General features: G+C 51.0%; 1 protein-coding gene and 1 non-coding gene across 5 annotated transcripts in view; both read right to left on the bottom strand.

Annotated features, from left to right (window-relative positions):
* Positions 1-22,074, bottom strand: part of NAP1L4 (nucleosome assembly protein 1 like 4) — a 44,488-nt gene that overhangs the window by 6,665 nt on the left and 15,749 nt on the right. For all 4 annotated transcript variants that reach the window (XM_040639626.1, XM_040639624.1, XM_040639628.1 and 1 more), the window contains exons 3-14: positions 20,161-20,191; positions 19,212-19,270; positions 16,526-16,625; positions 14,431-14,572; positions 14,116-14,202; positions 12,355-12,486; positions 11,538-11,609; positions 7,413-7,552; positions 6,006-6,151; positions 3,235-3,257; positions 2,841-2,960; positions 166-195 (exon numbers count right to left, since the gene is read on the bottom strand). In XM_040639626.1, coding sequence (XP_040495560.1) covers positions 166-195; positions 2,841-2,960; positions 3,235-3,257; positions 6,006-6,151; positions 7,413-7,552; positions 11,538-11,609; positions 12,355-12,486; positions 14,116-14,202; positions 14,431-14,572; positions 16,526-16,625; positions 19,212-19,270; positions 20,161-20,191 — 1,082 coding nt within the window. The remainder of the gene's footprint in view (positions 1-165; positions 196-2,840; positions 2,961-3,234; positions 3,258-6,005; positions 6,152-7,412; positions 7,553-11,537; positions 11,610-12,354; positions 12,487-14,115; positions 14,203-14,430; positions 14,573-16,525; positions 16,626-19,211; positions 19,271-20,160; positions 20,192-22,074) is intronic.
* Positions 10,877-10,999, bottom strand: LOC121104877. Its single transcript, XR_005837251.1, has one exon. It is a non-coding gene; the product is annotated as a small nucleolar RNA SNORA54 (small nucleolar RNA).

Here is a 22,074-nt window from a genome sequence, read left to right as displayed (position 1 = left end):
CCCCCCCCCCCCCCCCCCCCCCCCCCGGTTTCGACAGGGTGGAGGCTCGGAGGCAGCTCCACACACATCAGGTACGACTGGTGGTTCTGTAACCTCCGTCCGCTCCAGCAGAGGAAGGCTAGCACGGCCTCAGGGAAAGGACTCTCCACGGTGGCCACGTCTTACCTCCTCTTCTCCTTCCTCACCCTCTTCAAACTGAAAAAGGAAAAAGGAAACAAGATTTAGGTCTCTAAAGCCAGAGGGCAGCCTGACCCAGGCACAGTCCCCGTCAAGCGCCCCCCACTGGTCAGGCCTGGGGGACATGGACGTGCAGCCTGGCCTCTGGGCAGAGGGCAGCGCCCGCTCCACACCCAGCTCTCGGGGGGGCACGGTCTGCCACTGGGCACCTCAGCTCCGACACTGTGGGCCGGGCTGGGGCCCGTGCTGCGGGGCCGCCTGTTCACAAGCCCTGCTGTGTTCATAGTGTGCTGGGTATCTGAAAACCACTCCAAACAAGGCCTAAGGATGGAGAAGGGTGCAGAAAGGAGATGGTCAGAACGAGAACGCACTCGGATCACCTGGGAAACTGGCTCATCTAAGCAAACCAGGAGCATGATGTTACTGTGCAGATACGGGAATTTCAATGGTTATTTTTAACTCACACAAAGGTAAATGTTTACATACTGAAAACGTGACAAAACCTTGGTGTTTAAGTGCATAGAAGAGAAGCCCATCGGTTGGTCTTGAACAAATTTCCTAGGTCCAAAGACATCACAGGTCAGACTCTCACTCAAGCTCCACACATCAGAGTCAGATCAAGATCAAAGATGAAACAAAACAAACCTCCTCACTACCCTGCATGGCACGAGAGACCCCAAGATTTAGTAGGCTTCTTCTTAGGAACATTTCTTTTGTTGGAGCCTGCACGTGTATTCCCTAGTGACAGCTCACACAAAACCTGTAGGGGCCTGGGGGCTGGTGGGGCCCAGCTCAGACGGCAGGCCTAGCGTGCACGCCCTCCCGCACCAGCTGGGCCGTCAGGGGTCCAAGCCCGCCCCGGTGCCCTTACCGGCCTCCGACAGGGAAAGACCTTGGTTTGAGGTCCTGTAGCCAATCACATCTTAGCTGAGATTGGAACTAGCCTCCAACAAGCTCAAGTGTGGATTTTCTGAGGTTCTAAGGAGCTCATTTCACTCTGGACCTGAAGGGGCCTGCAGGGTCCTGTTGCAGACACATCTCACACTGATGTAGAACCAGGGCTCCAAAGTGGGGGTACAGAGCTTGTGGGACGAGCAAGGTGAGCTGGAAGAACATGGAAGACAAAACCAGCACTCCTGCCTCCAATCTCTCCTGCAACGATGTCCAGTGCTTGTGCAAGGTTTCCAACGGAAGTTGGAAGTTGACCTTTATCCCACCGCGCACTCAGTAATGGTGCCGACAGGTGTTCTACGAGCCTGACGAGCCACCAGAGTCCCCACCATCAACCCCACCTTCCGATGAGGACACCGCAGCGCAGAAGCTCTTCGGCTGAGTGGTGAAGCCAGGACGCTGGTCTCAGAAGGCCTGAGTGGGGTGCCCCCTCCTAACCCCTCCACTACACTGCTCAGCAGCAGCACCTGCACGAGAGGCGTTGGGAGCGGAGACGTATACGCAGAGGACAAGCAGAGCCACCGCACGGCTCACCAGCACCATGCACTCTGCCTGTATTTTAAGTAAATACATACAGATAAGCTGCACATTCAAGTTTTAAAACTGATGGACGTATGATCAAAAAAGCACGGAGGCCACTGGTCTAGAGATGTGCCTTCCACATGTCGTCCGCACACTTTTTGGGCTACGTGAACATGCAGGTCCTCAGCTGCCGACAGACGCGTCCTGCATCTCCATTCTCACATGGGGCCGGTGCCACCACCGTGGACAGAGCAGGCAGGCCGAAGACCGCTCTGTGCTCTGTCATCACAGGGAGTCCGACGGGACCGTGCCGGTCTACAGTTTGTGGTGTCAGCTCAAGCCTCGGCGGTCACCTGAGCGCTTGGACGAGCCAACACTACACTGACTCGGGTGCCCACACGTTCTGCCCACAACCACCTCCCGGCCCAGGGATGGACAAACAGCCTTTCCGAGCCAACGACTCTCGGACTACACAGCTCACACACTGGACGGGCCATGCCCCAGGTTGGGACCGTCAGCACAGAAAGTGTGAGAAGCAGGCTTCACTGCCTCTGGCCGCTAAGCAACGCAAACCTGCCTGGCTCCTGCTGCCCGTCTGAAGCCTCGACAGACCACTTAGAAAGGAACGCTAGAACCATCCAGGAAACCTAAGAGCTCTGAAAGCAAGGGAATAAATACCTGAAACACACTGCTAGCAGCACACTATACAACAAAGCTTTCCTCCCACAAATCAAGACGACGCAGCGAGTGAGGCTGGGTTATGGCGGAGAGCTACTGCAGGTGAAAGTCAAAGGACAGCTAGCTAGGCTGCGCTTGGCGGGGGGCGGGGAAGGGGCCTGCTCAGCCTGGCCACCCTTCTGTGCACCACGGGTTTCAAGTCTTTGGGGCCAGTACACCACAGGCCAGCAGAAGTCAGCTCCATGGACAACCTTTTGCTGTGACCACACCTCTGAAAATGAGATTCTTCCTCACGTTTCCAAGTCACCCAAAGCTTACAGACCTTCAGTAGGCCAGGGTGAGCACCTGCGGCCTTTTGAGGATGCTGTCCCTGGACGGGGCTGGCACTCTCCTCCAACAGTCCCCAGAGCCCTCCTAGGCCCCCACCCCCCCGACACCAGAGGTCCCCCAGGCTGCCACCCAGGGCACCCCATACTGCTGGAGGCAGGCCCCAGAGGCTCCCGCCCACATACGTTGTCATCATCCTCTATGGCCTCCCCCGTGAAGTACAGCACGGCCCTTGGGACTATCCGCTCACGAAAGAAGTGTCCAATTTCAAAGTCAGAGGCTAATGTGAATTCTGAGTCTTCATCCTGAAAAGGGAAAACCTCAGCGTTAACTAGTATATACAGGCGAGCACCATGCCCCCCACTCCCACCGCACCCCTCACTCTGGGGGGATCTAGCACTGCTGGGGATGGTGGGGCGCACCAGACCCATGCGCTCTGGCTCCGCCCCACAGTGTTGTGAACGGAGTGCACCCCCAGTCTCAGGGAGGACGAAGGAGGGACTGAAAAGAAGGTAGGCCACTACTCTGGAGATAAAGAATATGACGGCACAAGAGATCTGATGACGACACAAAGCTTACCAGTGATTCTCCATCTCCAGATGCTAGGGCAAAAAAGACAAAACATGCGCGTTACAATGACAACCAAAACCTTTGCAAGTACACGCGGGCAGCTCCGCGGACAGGAAAAGTAAAACAGGGGCACCTGCACCTCCCACGGTGCCCTGACCCCCGCCTGACCTGCCTGGGAACGCCAACTGGGGAAAAGCACTTCCTACTGTAGTGCTAATAGGCAGACAGGCCTATCAAGGGGCCCCAGATGTAGCCACTCAGCGCATTTACGCTTAAGGAGAGTGGACCGGTGCCTGCAACCCTGCACACTTCTGTAGGGAGGAGGAAAACCCTCGAGCCTTGGCTCCAAAGCCCTGCACCTCGGGGGGCAGCACCACGTGTGTCCGTGCGGCAAGGAGCGAGGAGAGCACAGCGCTGAAGCGTTCCTCCCACGAAATGGGAAGACCTCCTGTGGGCAGGAGTGCTGCTGGTCGCTGCCCACCACAGAGCGTGGCATGGCTTGCTGAGGCGCACTTCCACACACACACGTGCATGAGAGAGACACACACACCCGCGCGCGTGCGCACGCACACGGCTGGCCAGACTCTGCGGCTGCTTCGGAGCCCGACCCAGAATCAAGGGTGACAAGAAAGACAGGGACTTAAAACCACTCAACAAAGCCCAGTGATGCTCAAATGACCATGTGATTCAAACCCCAGACTTCAGAAATGCTTGTTCAAGGCCTGGTCTTGCCAGGAGCTGGAGGCTTATGGCGCTGGCCTCATCCTGCCTCTCACGGCCTCTCCCAGCCCGGCCGTTCCCCACGGGCTGGCACCGGCATGTCCACATCACCCTGTGCCACGTTCCCTGAGTCTTGGCACATGAGCACCCCCCATGGGCTACGATTTGGGTCTGGGGACTCTGGACAAGGACTTGGCAAACGTGACTTTGGGACATGTTTTGTAGATTTAAGAACAAGGAGGGCACTGGACTGGCCAGCTTAGGTTTCCTTCATTTCAGAACACGTGACCTCAATTCCGACACTTTCTCCTTGCCTGCTCCCCATCACCACCCCACAGCCACTTTCTATTTGTTTATAGAGCTCATCACTGGATGTTATACAGGATTACTCTAAAAATAGCTATATTTACGTGTCATTTATCTACCAGAGAACTGAAGAGTACAATTCAATGACTCCTAGGACATTTTTAGAGTTGTACAACCACCATGGGAGAGTTTTATTTATTTATTTATTTTTATTTTTTAAAAGATTTTATTTATTTATTTAATTTTATTTATTTTTAAAGATTTTATTTATTTATTTGACAGAGACAGCCAGCCAGCGAGAGAGGGAACACAAGCAGGGGGAGTGGGAGAGGAAGAAGCAGGCTCCCAGTGGAGAAGCCTGATGTGGGGCTTGATCCCAGGACTCTGGGATCACGCCCTGGGCCGAAGGCAAACACTTAACGACTGCGCCACCCAGGCGCCCCTAAAGATTTTATTTATTCGACAGAGATAGAAACAGCCAGCGAGAGAGGGAACACAAGCAGGGGAAGTGGGAGAGGAAGAAGCAGGCTCATAGCAGAGGAGCCTGATGTGGGGCTCGATCCCATAACGCCGGGATCATGCCCTGAGCCGAAGGCAGATGCTTAACCGCTGTGCCACCCAGGTGCCCCCATAGGAGAGTTTTAAAACCCCCAAAAGTCACCCCTCCAAATTCTGAGTCCTCTTAATTTCATTTTGATTATATGAAATTACTTAAAAATCCCATCTTCAGAAACCTTCCAACAAAACCACTGAGTTTAGCATCCAGAGCCCCTCTGCTTCACAGCGAGTGCACGCAGGTGAGCACCACAGGGGGTTCTCCGTCTAGAACAAGGAAACGGAGCCACACTTATGGCTCCCCTAGGCTCAAAGACAAATCCCAGAAAGATACGGGGCCGAAGGGTGAAGGGCAGAGCTTGAGAAGGGCCCTTGGCTCAGGGACAAAGGCCCGGTCCAAGGCTCACACTTGAGAGTGGAGCCACCCTGTGGCCGAGGGTGAAGAATAGCTCACATGCCCACCAACTACCTGTGGCAGGGACGAGCATTTCTAGATTTCAATCTGTTTGTGTTCACGGAAAATAAAGAGAAAATGTTTTATCCTCACTATTCGAACACTGCCAACCAGCCTGGCCTTCGCATTCTCTCGAAAATTTTGTTAAGACTTGCCAGTATTTACTCTTGAAACCTGTTGCTCACTTCACGAGGTTAAACTCTTTGTCTTTATTTTATGACTAAGTGTGGGGGGGAATCGAAGTTTCCAAGCTACGTCTTTCAAAACTGGACATCCAACTGCTTGTGTTGTCATGAAAAACAAACCCCAAGACCCCTTGAGTTGTGTAAGTCACGGAGAAAACCAAAACATAGCTGAATTTATGAGGAAGAGAGGGCGGGGGATATTCCCCGAGCTGCGCGGGTGAAACCGGAGGGCGCCCCGCGACAGAGGGGCCTGCGGCAGACGGGTGCCAGGGGGCCAGAGGGCCACAGCAGTGAGGCCGGAGGCGCCGGCTGGGGCGCTCCTGGGATCACTCGGCTTTCTCAGCATGGTGCTAAGAGTGCCTGCCAGACCTTCTCCTCCTGCTACAAGGAGGACCCCTTCCCCTACCGCCCCTCACCCCGCGAGCACCAGCACCGCGGCTCCTGGCACGGCAACCGTGTCCTTACTGGCCACACTCGCCTGAGGACCCAGACCAGACTCCGAGGGTAACGAAGCCACTTCACGCAGTACTTCATCAACGCCCACAACACAACCCACTCACCTTTCAGCGGGCTGAAGAAGTTGAAAAAGGAGTCGTTGGGAACTTGTTTGGTAATTGTTCTCACCGTGCCTCGGCCCTTATGTTTCTGCTTCTTCTTGATTGTTTTGACCGTAACGTTCTTCCCTTTCTTCCAGTCAATAGCACATCTACAGGGACAGAGAGCCATCATGCACACAGACATATGCCCCGAGAAACACTGACCACGAACGTCCACGGTAAACAAGGCACAGCCAGAGACTGAACGTGAACAACGTAGGCAAACTAGCCTGCCAGCTGGCACTGCACATCTGTGACGTCCATGGCACAGCTGGTGACAGGGAACTGGCCAGGTGGCCTGGGCTGCCACCACCCTGGCTGGGAGAAGCATCTGAAACAGAGGGCTTCTCCCCTGAGACCCTCCCCAAGTGTGTTTCCTGTGACCAAGCCCGGTCAAGGCTCCGCTAAGGTGCCCAGAGGGTGCTCAAGAGCTTGTCACCTGCTGCGTCTGCCCTGACCCCAGAGCACACCTGCCATCACCTACTCACGCGCCCGAACTCTCCAGCAGCTAAGCGAGCAGGACAAGCTGGAGACGCGGCAGGCGATGGCTGCACAAAGCACAGATCAGGGTGGAGCGCGCTGGGTCCAGGCTGCAGAGTGGGCCTGGCCGGGGGGAAGAGCCCCGCACGCTGACTTATCCTGCAATCACTGCGGACCCACAGGGAACCCTTGGCAGCACGAGAAGCGTCTGCTTGGGAACACGCCCGGCAAGCGTGGCCCACTTCTCACAGGACAGCCCGGCCCTGGGAAATGCATGCTCAGAGAGCCACTCTCGCCATTCCAGTCTAGCAGGGCTCTCATAAAGCTCTGAACTGCTTATACGGGGGATTCGGAAGTACTTGGTTCCAGTGAGTAAGGGTAACTGTGCCGATTCAAAAACAATTTCCCAAATCATCTCAAACCAAGAGGAAAGAACTCCAAACCATATTCTCTTCCTGGTGATCTCACTTGAAATCACCCAGGTGCTCCAGTAGGAGTCAAACAATTACACTGCCCCACCAATTTCCGAAGCAAGCAACTGACCAATACTGTCCTGCACGGACTCATCCGTTCACTCAACAAATATGTGCGGAGGGTTGTTTATCAGTTCAGTGAGGACAGTGTCATGTAAAGGGCCTAGAGAACCCAAGCCCTCCGTCCGATGGGGAGACCGGGCCACCTGCCCCCATTTGACACATGTGACCTCATGACACATTTCCCAGTGCAGGCTGTCACAACCCTCTACAGAAAAGACTAACGTAAATCTTGGTCTTCTGGGATTTCAAGAAGATTAAAAACATTTTACTTTATTCCTAATTTCTCTTACTCGTTAAGTTCTAAAATCATCTGTTTTTTGTTTCAGAAAAAGCAGCTGAAATGGCACGTCCTTACCCGTCGCAGTCAACTATTTCAGGGCCTTCGAAGGAAAAGGGATCGGCCTGGTCTGGCTCCGACTTCATCTTGTACGTTTTCGTCAGGACCGAGTTGGTGAAGTAGTCGTTGGGCTCAAAGTGGAACTCTAATACAAAAGACTAAAGACAAAGACTCAGGTAAGTACCACTTAAAAACCTCCAAGCAACCAGCGACAGACTTCACGAACCACATGGTGCGGACTGCAGACAGCGCCTCTCTGAGTGGGACGCCACAGGCAGAAACCGTTACGAACGGCAACAGGTATGGCCACATATCAAACTTCTTTACTACAAAACACAGCAGCCCTAAGTTCAGACACAAATGACGGGTGCGGGATACCCGCTGCGCTCCAGCCCAGCGGAGTCGTGCCCCCGAGGCCCCCGGCCCAGTGGGGGTCCAAGCTCTCCTGGGAAACCCTAGCTTCCTCTGCTGGCCTGGGCTCACCCCGGCGGAGGCGGGGGGTCCGGACTAGACGGGGAAACTAGGCAGCGGGAGTCCGGCCCTCCCCTCCTTCTGTGCTGGGGCTCAGGCAGAGCACTGCCTTCTCTGCCACGCAGACGGGCCAGATTACAGGGGTGGGGGGCACCGACTGGGCCTCCTCAAACCACACCAAGGACAAGTTCGTCCTCTGTTCACAAAGCACTGTGTAACCTGAAGAGACAAGCGTAAGAGGAAAAATGGGTGCAGGGTGTGTCCCAAGTAGCAGACACAAACGAGGTCAAGTGGCAGTAGGGGAGATTGTTGCTTTCTTACCTGTGTATGAACAATATGTAGTACTAACACGTGTTTTGGGAAATCGGGTCCATTCATAGACTGTAAATAGCTTTATAACGGACCATCTAACAAGATCAAGAAATTAAAGTAAAATAAAATTCTCTGACCCAGTAATTCTACTCTGAGAAATTTATCGTGGGGAAGCTACCTGGGTGGGGGCACCATCGGTTTGTGCAAAGACACTCGCCTCAGCCCTGTTTTAAGGAAGAAAAGAGCGCGCTGGCTAAGTGAGTTGTAGAGATACGTTATGAGACTGACTCTGGGCTCACACCACTTCTGCTGTGTGATCTTGGCAAGTCACTCTATGTCTCTGTGCTGCTGTTTCCTCCTCTGTAAAGTGGAAAGATTAATCCTGTCTCTCCCTGAGTTGACTGCAGAAGCACCTACAACAGGGCTTATACGGGTTTACAGGCAACGCTTGCTAAACATTAGCTATTTCAATTTTCATTGTAACAGTACAATCATCAACTGAGAAAAGGTAGGTTAAAAAGACTAAAACCAAACCACTTCCACTAAAGGGGAAGTGGAAACTGGACCCTGCAGAGCTCAAGTTCCTGGTCTGGCCCAGCAAGCGCAGCAACAGCATCCCATGTGACCCCTGCTCTCCACTCCTTGCCCAACCCCCAGGGCTACACCCACCCTGAAGCCCGAAGAAATGTTCTGTCAGTGAGAAGGAGGCTATGACCCCAGAAGTGCGGCAGGTGCGAGCACAAGCGTGGACAGGCACCCTGGGGGACAGGGAGGGTTCACGGGCATCCACACGGGGGACCCGCCGCACTCCCTACTCGGGCACGGACACGGATCACACCACTCCTTTATCTCCCTCTTCCTTCCCTATCAGCTCTCCAGACCAAGTGTGCGGTTTCCTTTCTTCATGTTTTCCTATCTCTTCCTTCCCCATAGCCTCTGTTTAGTCTAGTGTTAACACACGACTGGGGATGAATCAGGAAAGGGTCCAAGGGGTGCCGAGTGGTTCAGTCAGTTAATTAAGTGTCTGCCTGCGGCTCGGGTCATGGGATTGAGCCCTGCATCGGGCTCCCTGCTCAGCCGGGAGCCTGCTTCTCTCTCTGCCCCTCGCCCCTACTCGTGCACTCTCTCTCTCGCTGTCTGAAATAAGTAAGATCTTTAAGAAGGAAAGGAAGGAAAGGAAGGAAAGGAAAGGAAAGGAAAGGAAGAAAGAAAGGGTTCAAGTCCGACAGAAAAGAGCCCAAAATGAGGTCACCCCCATCACACACAATCCCCTACAGCCGGGTCAGCCATAGCAGGTGCCCAACAGGGCCCGTACTTAAGTGTAAAATGAGACCCCGCTCCTGCCTACCGCCCATGCCCACACTCGCACGGGGAAGCCCAGGCGGCGGTCCCTGCCCCACACCGCCCACAGGGCCACAGCCGGTGGCTCCAGTCCGGGCGGACAGCACACGGGAACTCCGCTCTGTTGCTGAAGCTCCGCACTACGCTTGAAATTATTTCAAAACAGACAAAACCACGATGACTACAAAAAAGAAAGTGTAAAAAATAAGTAATGAACAATCTTTGGGCCTTATAAATGTTCACCTCCTTTAACCCACTAAAATTACACTAAAAGGAATCTAAGCTGAGGCAATCACCCAAGATTTACACAGAAGATTTGGGTTCAATACGCTGACCACAACGCAACAGTCCAGAATGGGGCGGAGGCGGCAGTGGCATGTGCAGGCAATGCTAAATAAACCACTTTACAGCCCACAGAGGCAGTAATGACTATTTCCACCCAGCAGAGCTGGCACAACACTGTCCACACACGTAATCCCACTCTATTGCAGGGTAAGCGTGGACGACCCTGGAGAGGAGAGGTGTGGTTACAGGAGAAGCAAACACACTGGCCCTCCTTCATTCTGAGGCTAGATGGTTGTATTTCTAATTTTGTCTAAAATATTTCATGATTTTTAAAAGACAAAGACTATGGGGAACCTGACTCCACAGGTGAGAGATCTCTACACTGGTCTTTACACCTCCCCGTATTTTCTCAGTATTCCACAGTCAGCGTGCACGACTTTTCTAACGGGGGACGTGATGAGGGGGAGAAGGACAACTGGCTCATGCTCTACCAAGACTAGGGCTCTTGTCTGTCTATAAACCACTGTAAGAGATGGAGGAAAACTGGCTGAGAAAGAAAACAGACGCAGGAAATCATCAAACAAGTGTCTAGTAAGAGCAAAGGAAGAAAAAAAGAATTGATCCAGAGGGAATAAATAAATAAATGGATTCTGGACAAATCACTGGTGAGAAAAAAGTGTTAGGAAAAAACTGACACAGAATCTTAGAACAGTGTGCAGCTCCCTGCCCCCCACCACTGCAAGCAAACATCCTCAGACTGCCCCACGTGGCCCCTAAGGGGCGCGAGGGCCCAGCCTCCACACAGGCCAAGGAAAAGGCCCGGTGGTAACCCAATTAACTGGGTGCAGTAGGAAAGGGTTCCCCTCAGCCTGTGAGCAGGCATCACGCAAGCTTGTGCCCATGGGGGCCCCCACCTGCAGAGGGAGAGCTGAGTGTCACCTCCCAGAGTAAGCACGGCAGGAAAGTGGAAGGGACCGATCCCAGGTGTCCCCTGCCCCCTGCTCCAGCAAGGCACCTGCAGGACCAGGGAGGGGAATCCCACACAGGCTGGCCCTCATTCGCCAGGTCCCAGGCCGTGTCCCCAGGACCTGAAACTGAGAGCCACGTGTCAGTCAGTCAAGAGCCACTGGAGCTGCTGTGGCACCGGAATGGAGCCTGTCAGCCACAGCCAGACTAACAGGCCACGAACAGTGCCTCTGCGAGGACTCAGCTCACGCAGGGTGGCAGGCCCTGCTCCCCGGAGGAAAGAAAGGGCTGGCTTCAGTTAGGGTCCTAAGCGCAGCAAGCTGCTGGAAGCGGTGTCGTGTGACAGAGCAAGGACACGTCGCTCAGGTTCGTCCACCTGCAGTCACGTTTTAGGTAAAACCTAGCAGGCTTCTATTAGCATCTTGGGTTTCTATTAAAGTGCTGCTCGCATTTGAGTGCGTACCTACCATCCTGTTTGACAGACGTCAGATCCTCACAATCCTAGGAGACGCTTAGGAGAAAAACATCGCCCTTTCTGACGCGGAACAAGCCTCATCAGAGAGCGGCGGAGGGCGTGGCGGACACCGCGGCCAAGGAGTCCAGTGCTGCGTGGACTCCTGCACCTGCCACCGAGCTGCCTACCAGGCTGTGCAGCGCTGCTGGGCAAGGCCTTCTTGGTGAGCATCCCCTGCCCCGGCTCCGAGCCCCCCGCCCTCAGTGCCTGACTTGCTCTGACGCCAACCAGGAGCACAGTCAACCACTACTCACCATAGGCTGCCCGGGGTCTGAAAACTTCACTTTAATATCCTGCAGGTGCTTCAAGATCGGCTCATCATACTCCTGATCAACAAGAGAAAAAAAGAAATTTCTGGTGGGCTTTTTCCAAACACACGTCCCCTTATGACTCGCCGTTGCATACACTCCTGGACACTGGCTCAGCAGTCCTGCTGGGATTCTGGCCTCGTCAAGTAAGAACTCCCAGGAAGCCATCCGCATCTGTGCACTGACAAGCGGTCCTAGGGGCCAGCAACAAGGTGCCACTTCTTTCTGGCCCAGAGCACTGGAAACCATCAAGGCCAGGCAGGGAGGGCAAGAGCCTGACCGTTTCCACACTACCACCCGCTGCCAATGCACATAGGGATCGACCCGGCCTGCTGGTCCTCACGTTTCTGAAGACAGAACCAGAACAAACACTTCGGTCAGCTACGGACCTTGTTGGCCAATTTCCTGGTCTCCTGCCCTCACACCTTCCTGCCTGCCCATTCCCAGTTACGACAGGGAAGGGTCTCGAGGCGGTTCATGGGCTTTCTGGGGTGAGGCGGCAGACCTCCAGGTAAGAAGGTAAGAAGACAAGTCGTGCCTCAGCTGCAGAGGTGCAGGCCTCCCCAGCAGCACTGTGGGAGAAGGTAGCATGGAGGCTCCCAAGAGTGAGACCCCGCCCCAGGAGATCAAGACCACTCACAGGAGCTGTTGGTCACACAGAGTGCCTTTCCACCCACCACGAAAAACCGCTAAACTCTGAGTTAAGTGGTTCATAAATAGTTATTCAGCCTAAAATCTCTCTGTAAGGTGGAAATTTGCTTACCTGGACTAATTCACTTAGCATATCTACATTTCTAAAGATGGTAAACCAGAACTCTGGAATTCCTTTGGGGTTTGGCTCCTCTGCTGTTGCTGCTTCTTTTTCTGCTATGACTACTTTATTTTTCACGTCTCCCTAAAAAAAAAAAAAAAAAAAAAAAAAAAACCCCAAAAAAAAAAAAAAAAAAAAAAAAAAAAAATACGCCAAACAGAACAGTTACGACAACGCAACACATTTACATTCAATAACTTAATGCAGAATGCAGAATGTAAATTTCAGCATCCTGTACAAACTTCTAACAAAAACTGTGTTCTCTGCATCTGTATCTCCAAGACCACCGTGCACATCACACTTTTAAATGTTTCTAAGGAACAAAGCAATCAAAGCACTCCATTCAGATGTGATTCTGTGACATAATTTTAGAAGATGGTACAATGCCATCAACCTTGGGGAAGGTGCCAAGTGCCAGCTCTATGAGACATCCATCTTGGGACAAGCAGCCACCCAGCACTGGACAGAGACTCCAGTGCCCTCAACAACAGGGAACACCAAGCAGCGTGTACGCCCACCAGTAAGGAGGTGGCTATAGACGTCCGGACAGAAACTCCACGCAGACATCAGGGAGATGACCGGACAGCCTACGCGCAACACGCAAAGGTGCCTTTTCTAACATTGTGGCCCAGGGAGAGGCCAGGCCCAGGGAGGGCGAGCACAACGCTGAACAGCCACCGGCAAGTGCAACGCCCCATCACGTGGGATTCTTCTGTGGAAACGATCATAGGGCTTTTTAGATAAACAGAGGCAGACTTTTCTTGAGCAATGAGGGAGTGATTCACAACTAGATTCATCCACATCCACAGCCTCAGCTAGCCAGCTTCTACAATATGTTTGAAAGATCAAAAACACATGGTTTCTACAAGTAACAGACACTTCCAAAAAATCCCCTAAAAAAGAATCCTGATGGGTAAGAAAGGATAAAAGCCACTTGTCTTCCAAACAAGCATCAGGTGGACACAGTCACCCTGCACCATGTTGGAACCTCCTGCGGCACTGGAACGGGACCTGTCGAGGGCTGTGAGCAGGTGACGAGGAGCTCCCAACCCAAAGTGGCCGGGTGCGCCCTGGCTACTTCATCGCCCCTACTGGTCCTTGAGGAGGGCGGCCCGGACACATCCCGCGTCCTCCTCACAACCCCAACCTTGCAGTGACTGCCTATCCCCTCCCCTTGTGGGACTTTGCTTTTGTCTCGATGGAAGACTTTTCCTGATGTTTTCATTTCTGTTCATCTGATCCCACATCTCACTATCCTACGGCACGGAGCCGTTTAGACGACTGAGCAGGGAGAGCGTGTGTGGGTCACGGTATTACGGACACCGGACCTGCCGGCCGCTCAGTAGAACCGTCATGAGGAAAGCAAAAGGGCACCTAAGGGTGAAGTGGCACCTACTGTTAGGAGCTCTTTTCTTTGTGACGTTATAAGAGATTTCTTTCTTTTTTTTTTTTTTTTAAAGATTTTATTTATTTGACAGAGATAGAGACAGCCAGCGAGAGAGGGAACACAAGCAGGGGGAGTGGGAGAGGAAGCAGCAGGCTCATAGCGGAGGAGCCTGACGTGGGGCTCGATCCCATAACGCCGGGATCACGCCCTGAGCTGAAGGCAGACGCTTAACCGCTGTGCCACCCAGGCGCCCCGTTACAAGAGACTTCTTACTTCCAACAGCACGGAAACAGCACAAGTTGCACTCGTTCAAAAACAATACTCACAGCCAATTTATCCTCCTCTTCGTTTTCACTGTGCCACTCTGACTCTGCATCTGTCGGCTCAACGTCACCCGTGATGAACTCCCTTCTCTGAGGAAGAATGAGACCGTCTTAGAGTTAGGGTAAGTCAGACACTCAAAAATTCAGTTTGTAAATAATGTCTGAAAAGCCTGTGAAAACCAATGCGTTTATAACTTAAGATTCTAAGTTTCCGGGCTTGAAGGAGAACTGCTCAAGGATCCATCAGTCCGTACACGTGGGGGTTTTACGTGAAGAAAGCTCTGAAACCGCGCAGGCAATGCAGAGGGAGCCACCCACCTTGTCGAAGAGGGGCTGGTACAGGGCGGCGTACTTCCTCTCCAGGTCGTGGACCTCCTCGTAGAACTTGGCCTCTATGTGGGCGCACCTCACCTGCAGCTGCTTCAGCGCGTTGATCCTTCTCTTCACGGCCTTCGGCAGACTGCAACAGGGAAGGAAAAGGAGAACATCCTTAGGCCTGCAAAGTAAGGCAGCGTGCTTCTCAATCTTCTTAAGACAGATTCAGGCTAACATGGAATTCACATCCTTCCTGCAGAAATGAACTCCTAAACATCATTAGAAGGACGCACATCCCAACAAAAGGCGGGGGGCGGGGGAAGCCAACGGATAATCCACAAAAGAAAAAAATACAAATAATCAAACATGGAAAGAAGGTTCAATCCCACAAAATATCCGAAAGAATGTTAATTTAAAAGAACTGCTGTCTGTTCCTTACCACACTGGCAATTAAAAAAAACCCTCCTGGGTTCGAGGAGCCCGAGGGCAAAGAAGCCCTCTAATCAACTCATCCACCTTAAAGGCAAAGCAGAACCTGAATGTTCCTCAGGTCCAGTACCTCTACTTCCAAGAACTTACGCAGAGAAATAACCAAATACTCATGTGCTGATATAGCCACTGAGGCATTATTTGTAAAAGTGGAAAACAGGAAATAGTGACAAGTTGAACGGATTAGAACACAGCCTGTACAAAATCATGTTTTCAAAGACTATTCAGCGCCAAATGAAGGGTTCATGTTGATACACTAAGGGAAAAATCAGACACAACACAGACAAGTGGGGTCTGTTCCCTTCCAGGGTCAGGTAACTTCGAGCTTCTTTGCCTTTTGATACTTCTCTATATTCTTTTGTATTTTTAAAGATTTTACTTATTTATTTTAGAGCGAGCGAGTGAGGGAGGAGCAGAGGGAAAGGGACAAGCAGACTCCGTGCTTAGCACAGAGCCTGATGCAGGGCTCAATCCCACAACCCTAAAATCGTGACCTGAGCCGAAATCAAGAGTCGGATGATCAACCCAAACACCCCAGGACTTTTCTATATTCTACAAATTTGTTTGTATGCACTACTTTTATAAATCAGAAGAAACAAAACCCTTTTTAATCCATCAAAATCATATGCTGAACCTGAAGCCCTTGGTTACCACCTGGATCAAGAGCAGGTTTCTGGGCCTCGTCGCAGACCCACACAGCCCTCCTGGGCAGCGTGCACCGGGGTGGAGCCCTCAAGGCAGGGCTAGCAGTAGCCTGGGCATTCTACCCTTCCTCCAACAACGCGTGGAGCCCTAGCTGCTCCTACGCCCAGCACTGCTCAGAGAGTACTGAACAGCCTTAAATCACAGGGGAAAGGTCCTAAACCCCAGGGCAAAGGTCCTTTACCAAGACTCCTAACTACAGTCCCGTCTCTAGGATTATTGCTGGCAGAGAACAAGGAGGAAGCACAGTGAGGACCTAATAAAATGGCAGAAATACAGAAACACCTGCATTTCTTTTCTGCATTAAATACACAGTTACAATTATCTTTCCGTGTCTTCCTAATGGAGTAAAACTAACAAATGATTTTAAGCAAGCTGCACCCTAATATCCTACACCCAGCCGTCCTCCAATAATTTAAATAACTCCACACTGTCCCCGTAGCAGGCACTTACCATGTAGTACGTCCAACACGGAACGAATTCTATTCTGTGAAACCTTGTTCCTAGCCCCAGCATTCCCTCTCCATGAAAGCCACCCCACTCACAGGGGAGTCTAGCAAGAAAACTGGAGACCATTACCACCTTCAGCTCTCCTACCCCCAGGCAGTATCAGTAGCCCCCGTGGGGAGAGCCAGCAGGGAGCCAGCACTCCACCCTGAGCCTGGCCCAACGGCTCTTGCTGCAGGCCTGCCGGCTGGGTCTCCCCAGGGCCACCCCCCCCCCCAGGCCTGCACCTCTACCACCTGCTGAGCCCGGGCGCGTCTCTTTGGAACCTAGCGCCTAGTTCTCAGCACCCAAAGTATGCTCAATGAGAAAGCCACTTATTCCTATTCTAAGGAACCAGGAAATCGGTTTTTTTCCCTTTGCTTCTTAAAGTTGTACTGAGTGCCATGCACAGCATACTTACGTCTCAATGTAGCTTGAAGGAGTGTGGGAGACATTGTCAAGCCGTTCCTGTAAAGCTGCCAAAACCTGAGGATTCTGCATCACCTGATCAGTGAGCTTTTCTATTAAGAGGTAAAAACAAGGCCAAGATAGTTAAAATAATGCCCGACACAGAACAGCCAGGGGTTGAAAAGCATCAGCACATATCTACCCAGCTTTGTTTATTCACTTTAATTTCTAAATGTAGAAAGTGGCTTCTTAAAAACATGTTTTGAAAATACTTAAAATTTATTTTATTTTTCAGATCTCGGGGGGCAGAGGGAGAGAGAGAGAATCTCAAGCAGACTCCCCGCCCAGCACAGAGCCCGACACAAAGCACAATCTCATGATTCTGAGCTGAAATCAAGAGTTGGATGCTTAACTGACTGAGCCACCCAGGCGCCCAGCAAATGTATTTTAAAGGCATCTGACCTCCCCCCCCCCCCCCCCCCCGTTACCCAGCTGAGTGAGGGGTCGGAAATCCACTGACAGGCACCCAGGGAGTTCTGGTACTCGCTTCAGCTCTTTTAAGCCTCAAATCTCCCAAACAAAGATGTCACCACTTCCCAGTTCAGGGGCCTATCTCCCGCCACCTCACCTTCTGTCCCTCAGACCTAAGAGGGCCCAGAAGCTAAGGACAGGGACAAGGCAACTGTCCCTCAGAGGACATACTTGCAGCCTGGATCACATCCCAGGAAGCCCTACTTGCTCCGGCTCCTGGTGCGCCAGACATCCAGGCGTTCTGGCCTCCACCTTCACCTACACTGCCCTTCTGCCCAAACCCACGCCCTCCGCACTGCACTCCCTCACTATCCCTCTCCCAAGTCACTGGCCTCCTCCCCCACATCTACACTGTTTCCCAGGGAATGAACAAGACACCGAGGGGGAAGGAATGTGACCAGGGAGCGGCACAACACAACACCTGGCCCAGGGTACAGACTCTGTGTTGGCTGACCTGACGCCTGCTCACCCCCACTGGCCAGGAACCCTAAGTTAGCATCCTCACCTGACTCCAAAGGTACCTGGGCGCTCTCCCCACCTTTTTGTACGGAAGTCACGTGGGCAAGCAAAGGCTATCAAGTAGGCAACTCAAAACAGTTTTAACACTTCAATGATCAACAACGGTTAACATGAAGCACTGTGTATATTTCATTTATACAACTGTGTATACATACAACTGGGCAATACAAAAATACTACACCATACAGAGAAACACATCTCCTCTAGCTCTGGCCACTGACAGGTCTAGAAACAGTAACACCTAGCATCTATATTCTGGTTTTTAAATATCTCCCCCTACTAAAAGGAACACGGCCCCTTGCAGAAATGGTAGACTCCAGGTCCAGAGCAAGAAAAGTTCAAGGAAAAATGGAGCTTAGCATCACAAAGCTACAGAGTACTCAAAGCTGATGGGGACATAGCAAAAGGACACAGAAGGCAGCCTGAAGAGACCTGCACTGGCCAAGTGGGACAATTTGCACACCAAAAAGAATACTGATGGCGCCTGACAAAACACTGAAGGAGAATCGATCTAGGAATGTGCAGGAACACTGAAGTGGGGCTGGGAGGACAGGGAGGAAAAGGCCATCTCTGACAAATGTAATACGCGGTAGGAATGCCAGACTTAGAAAAACGCCCTTGTGCAAACACCAATGTCATTCCTGATTCCACAAGGATCGTTATCACGACTCATGGAGAAGAGGGTGTCCACAGGATGACTGACAGGTCACTTACTGAAGAGACCCTCACAACAGGGAACGCTGCCAGACACGACCTTCCCGAAGTCCTCAATCTCAGGATCCCCGGCAAATGGCACCAGCGTGCTCCCCCTGCAGCAGGTCATCTATGAGGCAGTCTGAATCTCATGGAAAGGAAACCTGACCAATCCAGAGCCTGGCCGTTCTACAAGACAGCCGGGTGCACAGCCTGCCAATGTGTCACTGCAGCGAAGGATAAAAAGGTGGGAGGACGGTTCTAGAATAAAGGAGACAGAACTAGATTTGAGACGTGACCCCTGAATGGTCCTGGACCTGGGTGTGGGCTACGGCTAAAAAGGAGCAGCTGAGAATAGAAGGGAAACAGCAACACAACTACATATTAGCTAACAGTGTCATGTCAACGCCACATTTCTTGGTTGTGGTCACGGCACTGGGGTTAGGAGCATTCATTCTAGTTTTTAGGAAATTTATACAAAACTGTTTTAGGAGAAAAGAGTCAGGATACCCACAACTTGCTTTCAAACACTTTAAGGGGGGAAAAAGTATACTTATATAAATTTTAAAATGGAAGAAAAAATAACACATCTATGAATTAATGGATAAAATGATATGGAGTCTGGGGTTTGCTCCAGAATGATCAGGGAAGAAGAAAGGACACAGATGGCAAACACCGGTCACGGCTGACCAACGCCAGTACCGAGCGGCAGCAGACACAAGGAGGCGCACCGAGCTAGTCATCCTACTTCTTGAAAGCCTCAAGTTCCTACCCAGAAGTTTAAACGAAGCACCGATTTCCACTTGAACAACTCTAACCTGCCCAAACCTTTGAAGCACAGTAATCCTTCACTCGTATGACCTGTATTATTGCGAGAAATGGCTCAAGCGGAGAAGATGCTCTGCTCTGCATGCAAACGCTCCCACAGTTACCTTCTCCAGGGGCAGTGAACTGACCTGCGTTACTTGCATTTTTAGTAGCCTCCAAGGCATCTGAAGGAACACCGTCTGAAAAACTGAGACAGTATGTTAAATAAGTATTACCATCAAGAAGTTCCAAAGACAGAGGGCACAAGGGCATTTTTCCTGTGTAACACATTAGGAGGCAGCTCTCCAACGACTTCATATTTGGACAGAACTATGGACACACGGGTTTATCCATGAGCTATGTTCCTGTTATTTAAAAAACAAAACAAAACAAAACGAACACCTACCATTTAACACACCCCACCCCTACCCCCTGCCATGCTCCATAGTTCTAATTTCCAACCCTGGCCAAAGCTCCTTAATTTCCATTTCTACAGTTTCCTTCTCCCAAAAAATCTGCTCCCACCCTCAAACTACACCCACTAGCCAACCAACGTGCATGCTATACTTTGGTCGGCTGCTAAAAGGATCAAAGAAGAGCTACCTTACCAAGTTTTTAGGACACAATACCCACTGTGGCTCTGCAAGCTCACCAAAGTCTCTCCAAACAAGTAAACTTCACAGAACAGGTGTATCCGTTTTCAAAGATGCCTGGGCGTGGCTTCCCTCACCAAAAGCAAACCACATCACACACTACACAAGACCAAATATAACCTTCAGGACGAGCCACAAAACAAAATCTTTCAGTTGACCACTGGAGGCGACATACTGTGAGGTCGGTGTCAAGTTAATCACATGACCTCACCTGGGAGGTATTAAGGCCTGGAGAGCAACAGGATCACTTCCCACGAGAGGTTTTTCAGTGTCAATATCTGCGACACTTCCTATGGGTGAAGCCATTTTTTCATGGGCTCAAACACATGAGGGGAGCGGGAAGCCATCCCACCAGAGCGTCTAATGATATTCACTGACCGGTGGCTTGACTCTCACTCATCAACTAAAACTTAAGTCCCAATAAACAAAGTCCATTTTGGCTTACCTGTTATCTGCCATCTGAACGTTCTGATCGCCTACAAATTAAAAGAATTGTAACAATTAACATCGTTAAATATTCACAAAGAACTTTCTAGGGTGTTGTAGTAGTCACTGGCTATCTATGGGGGATGAGGGTCTACCAGGAGGAGCAGGAGGGAACTTTCTGGGGTGATGGAAATGTTCTAGATCTCTAACAGGCTGTTGGTTTCTTGGATATACACATTTGTCAAATTCATCAAATCTTACACTTAGGATCTATACATTTCAGCGCATGCACATTTTACTCATAAAACACTCTCTCTTTGGAGCTAAAATGACCACAGTTCAGAGTAAGATTAATCAATTCTAATTTGCCTTCTCTAATAAGCTTCAGCAATAGGGACATATGTTTATGCTACCATGCCAATTATTTTAGAACTACTCAAAGCACTTATCAGTGCTTATATTGTCTTTCACACTCTAACTCACAGAAGGATTTTTATTTTATTATTATTATTTTTATTTACATATTTATTTTAAGATTTATTTGACAGAGAGAGAATAAGAGAGCACAAGCAGGGGGAGCAGCAGAGCGAGAAGCAGGCTCCCTGCTGAGCAGGAAGCCCAATGCAGGGCTCGATCCCAGGACCCTGAGATCGTGATCTGAGCCAAAGGCAGACGCCCAACTGAGCCACCCAGGCACCCCATTATTTTTTTTAAGTAGGCTCCATCCCCAGTGTGGAGCTCAACATGGGGCTTGAAATCATGACCCCAAGATCGAGACCTAAGCTGAGACCAAGAGTAGGATGCTTAACCAACTGAACCACCCAGGAGCCCCAGGAGGATGTTTAAACATTACTGGTTTTGGGGGCGCCTGGGTGGCACAGTCATTAAGCGTCTGCGTTCGGCTCAGGGCATGTTCCCGGCATTCTGGGATCGAGCCCCACATCGGGCTCCTCCGCTAGGAGCCTACTTCTTCCTCTCCCACTCCCCCTGCTTGTGTTCCCTCTCTCGCTGGCTGTCTCTGTCAAATAAATAAAATCTTTGAAAAAAACAAACAAACAAACAAACACGTCACTGGTTCTGTATGTTCTATTACTCCTACACTGACAATGGTAGCGCTTGTGTAAAACATGACATAACAAACTCAGTACAATCCCACTTCTACGAGACACATACAAAAAGGATTATCTCCAAATTAGGTGATTTCCTACCTATAAACATTAAAGCTAGGTTCTAGGACATTTACTCCTTAAGAAGAACTTGATATTAGTGAAATTTCAAACTTCTCTGACTAAATGCATAGCTGAACAGAGGTGGTAATGCCCCTTCATCTCAGACGTAGTAAACACACGCCAGAGCCTCTTCTCAAGAGCTACCACAGGCCGATAACTCGTCCATGTTTTATTCTCAGGTATCTAAGCAAAGCTCAAACCCCTCCATCACAATGTTTCAGGGTGAAATAAAACAACAAAAACTTCCGTATTTAAGGAAAATAGCTCCAACTGCAATCTATGATCTGCGATTGTTCTGTATTTAACTCAACCGCATTTACTTCAGTTATTTTATTTTTGCAGATGAAGCCCAGGAGAGAAACAATGTAACAAATGCTCCAGTGGGGGCGCCTGGGTGGCTCAGTCGTTAAGCGTCTGCCTTCAGCTCAGGGCGTGATCCCAGAGTCCTGGGATCGAGCCCCACATCAGGCTCCTCTGCTGGGAGCCTGCTTCTTCCTCTCCCACTCCCCCCACTTGTGTTCCCTCTCTCACTGGCTGTCTCTATCTCTGTCAAATAAATAAATAAAATCTTAAAAAAAAAAAACAACAAAAACAAACAAACAAAAAAAACAAATGCTCCAGTGGCCGTGGCCACCCTCCACCTTGCATGCCCCAGGTCAGCGAGGGCTCTAGAAACTCATAAATGGTCCCCATCGCCTGCTGCT

This window comes from Ursus maritimus, unplaced genomic scaffold, assembly GCF_017311325.1.
Source record: "Ursus maritimus isolate PB19 unplaced genomic scaffold, ASM1731132v1 scaffold_23, whole genome shotgun sequence".
Taxonomy (NCBI): Eukaryota; Metazoa; Chordata; class Mammalia; order Carnivora; family Ursidae; genus Ursus; species Ursus maritimus.
Note: the sequence above shows the minus strand (reverse complement) of the source record. Positions and strands in the feature narration are given on the sequence as shown.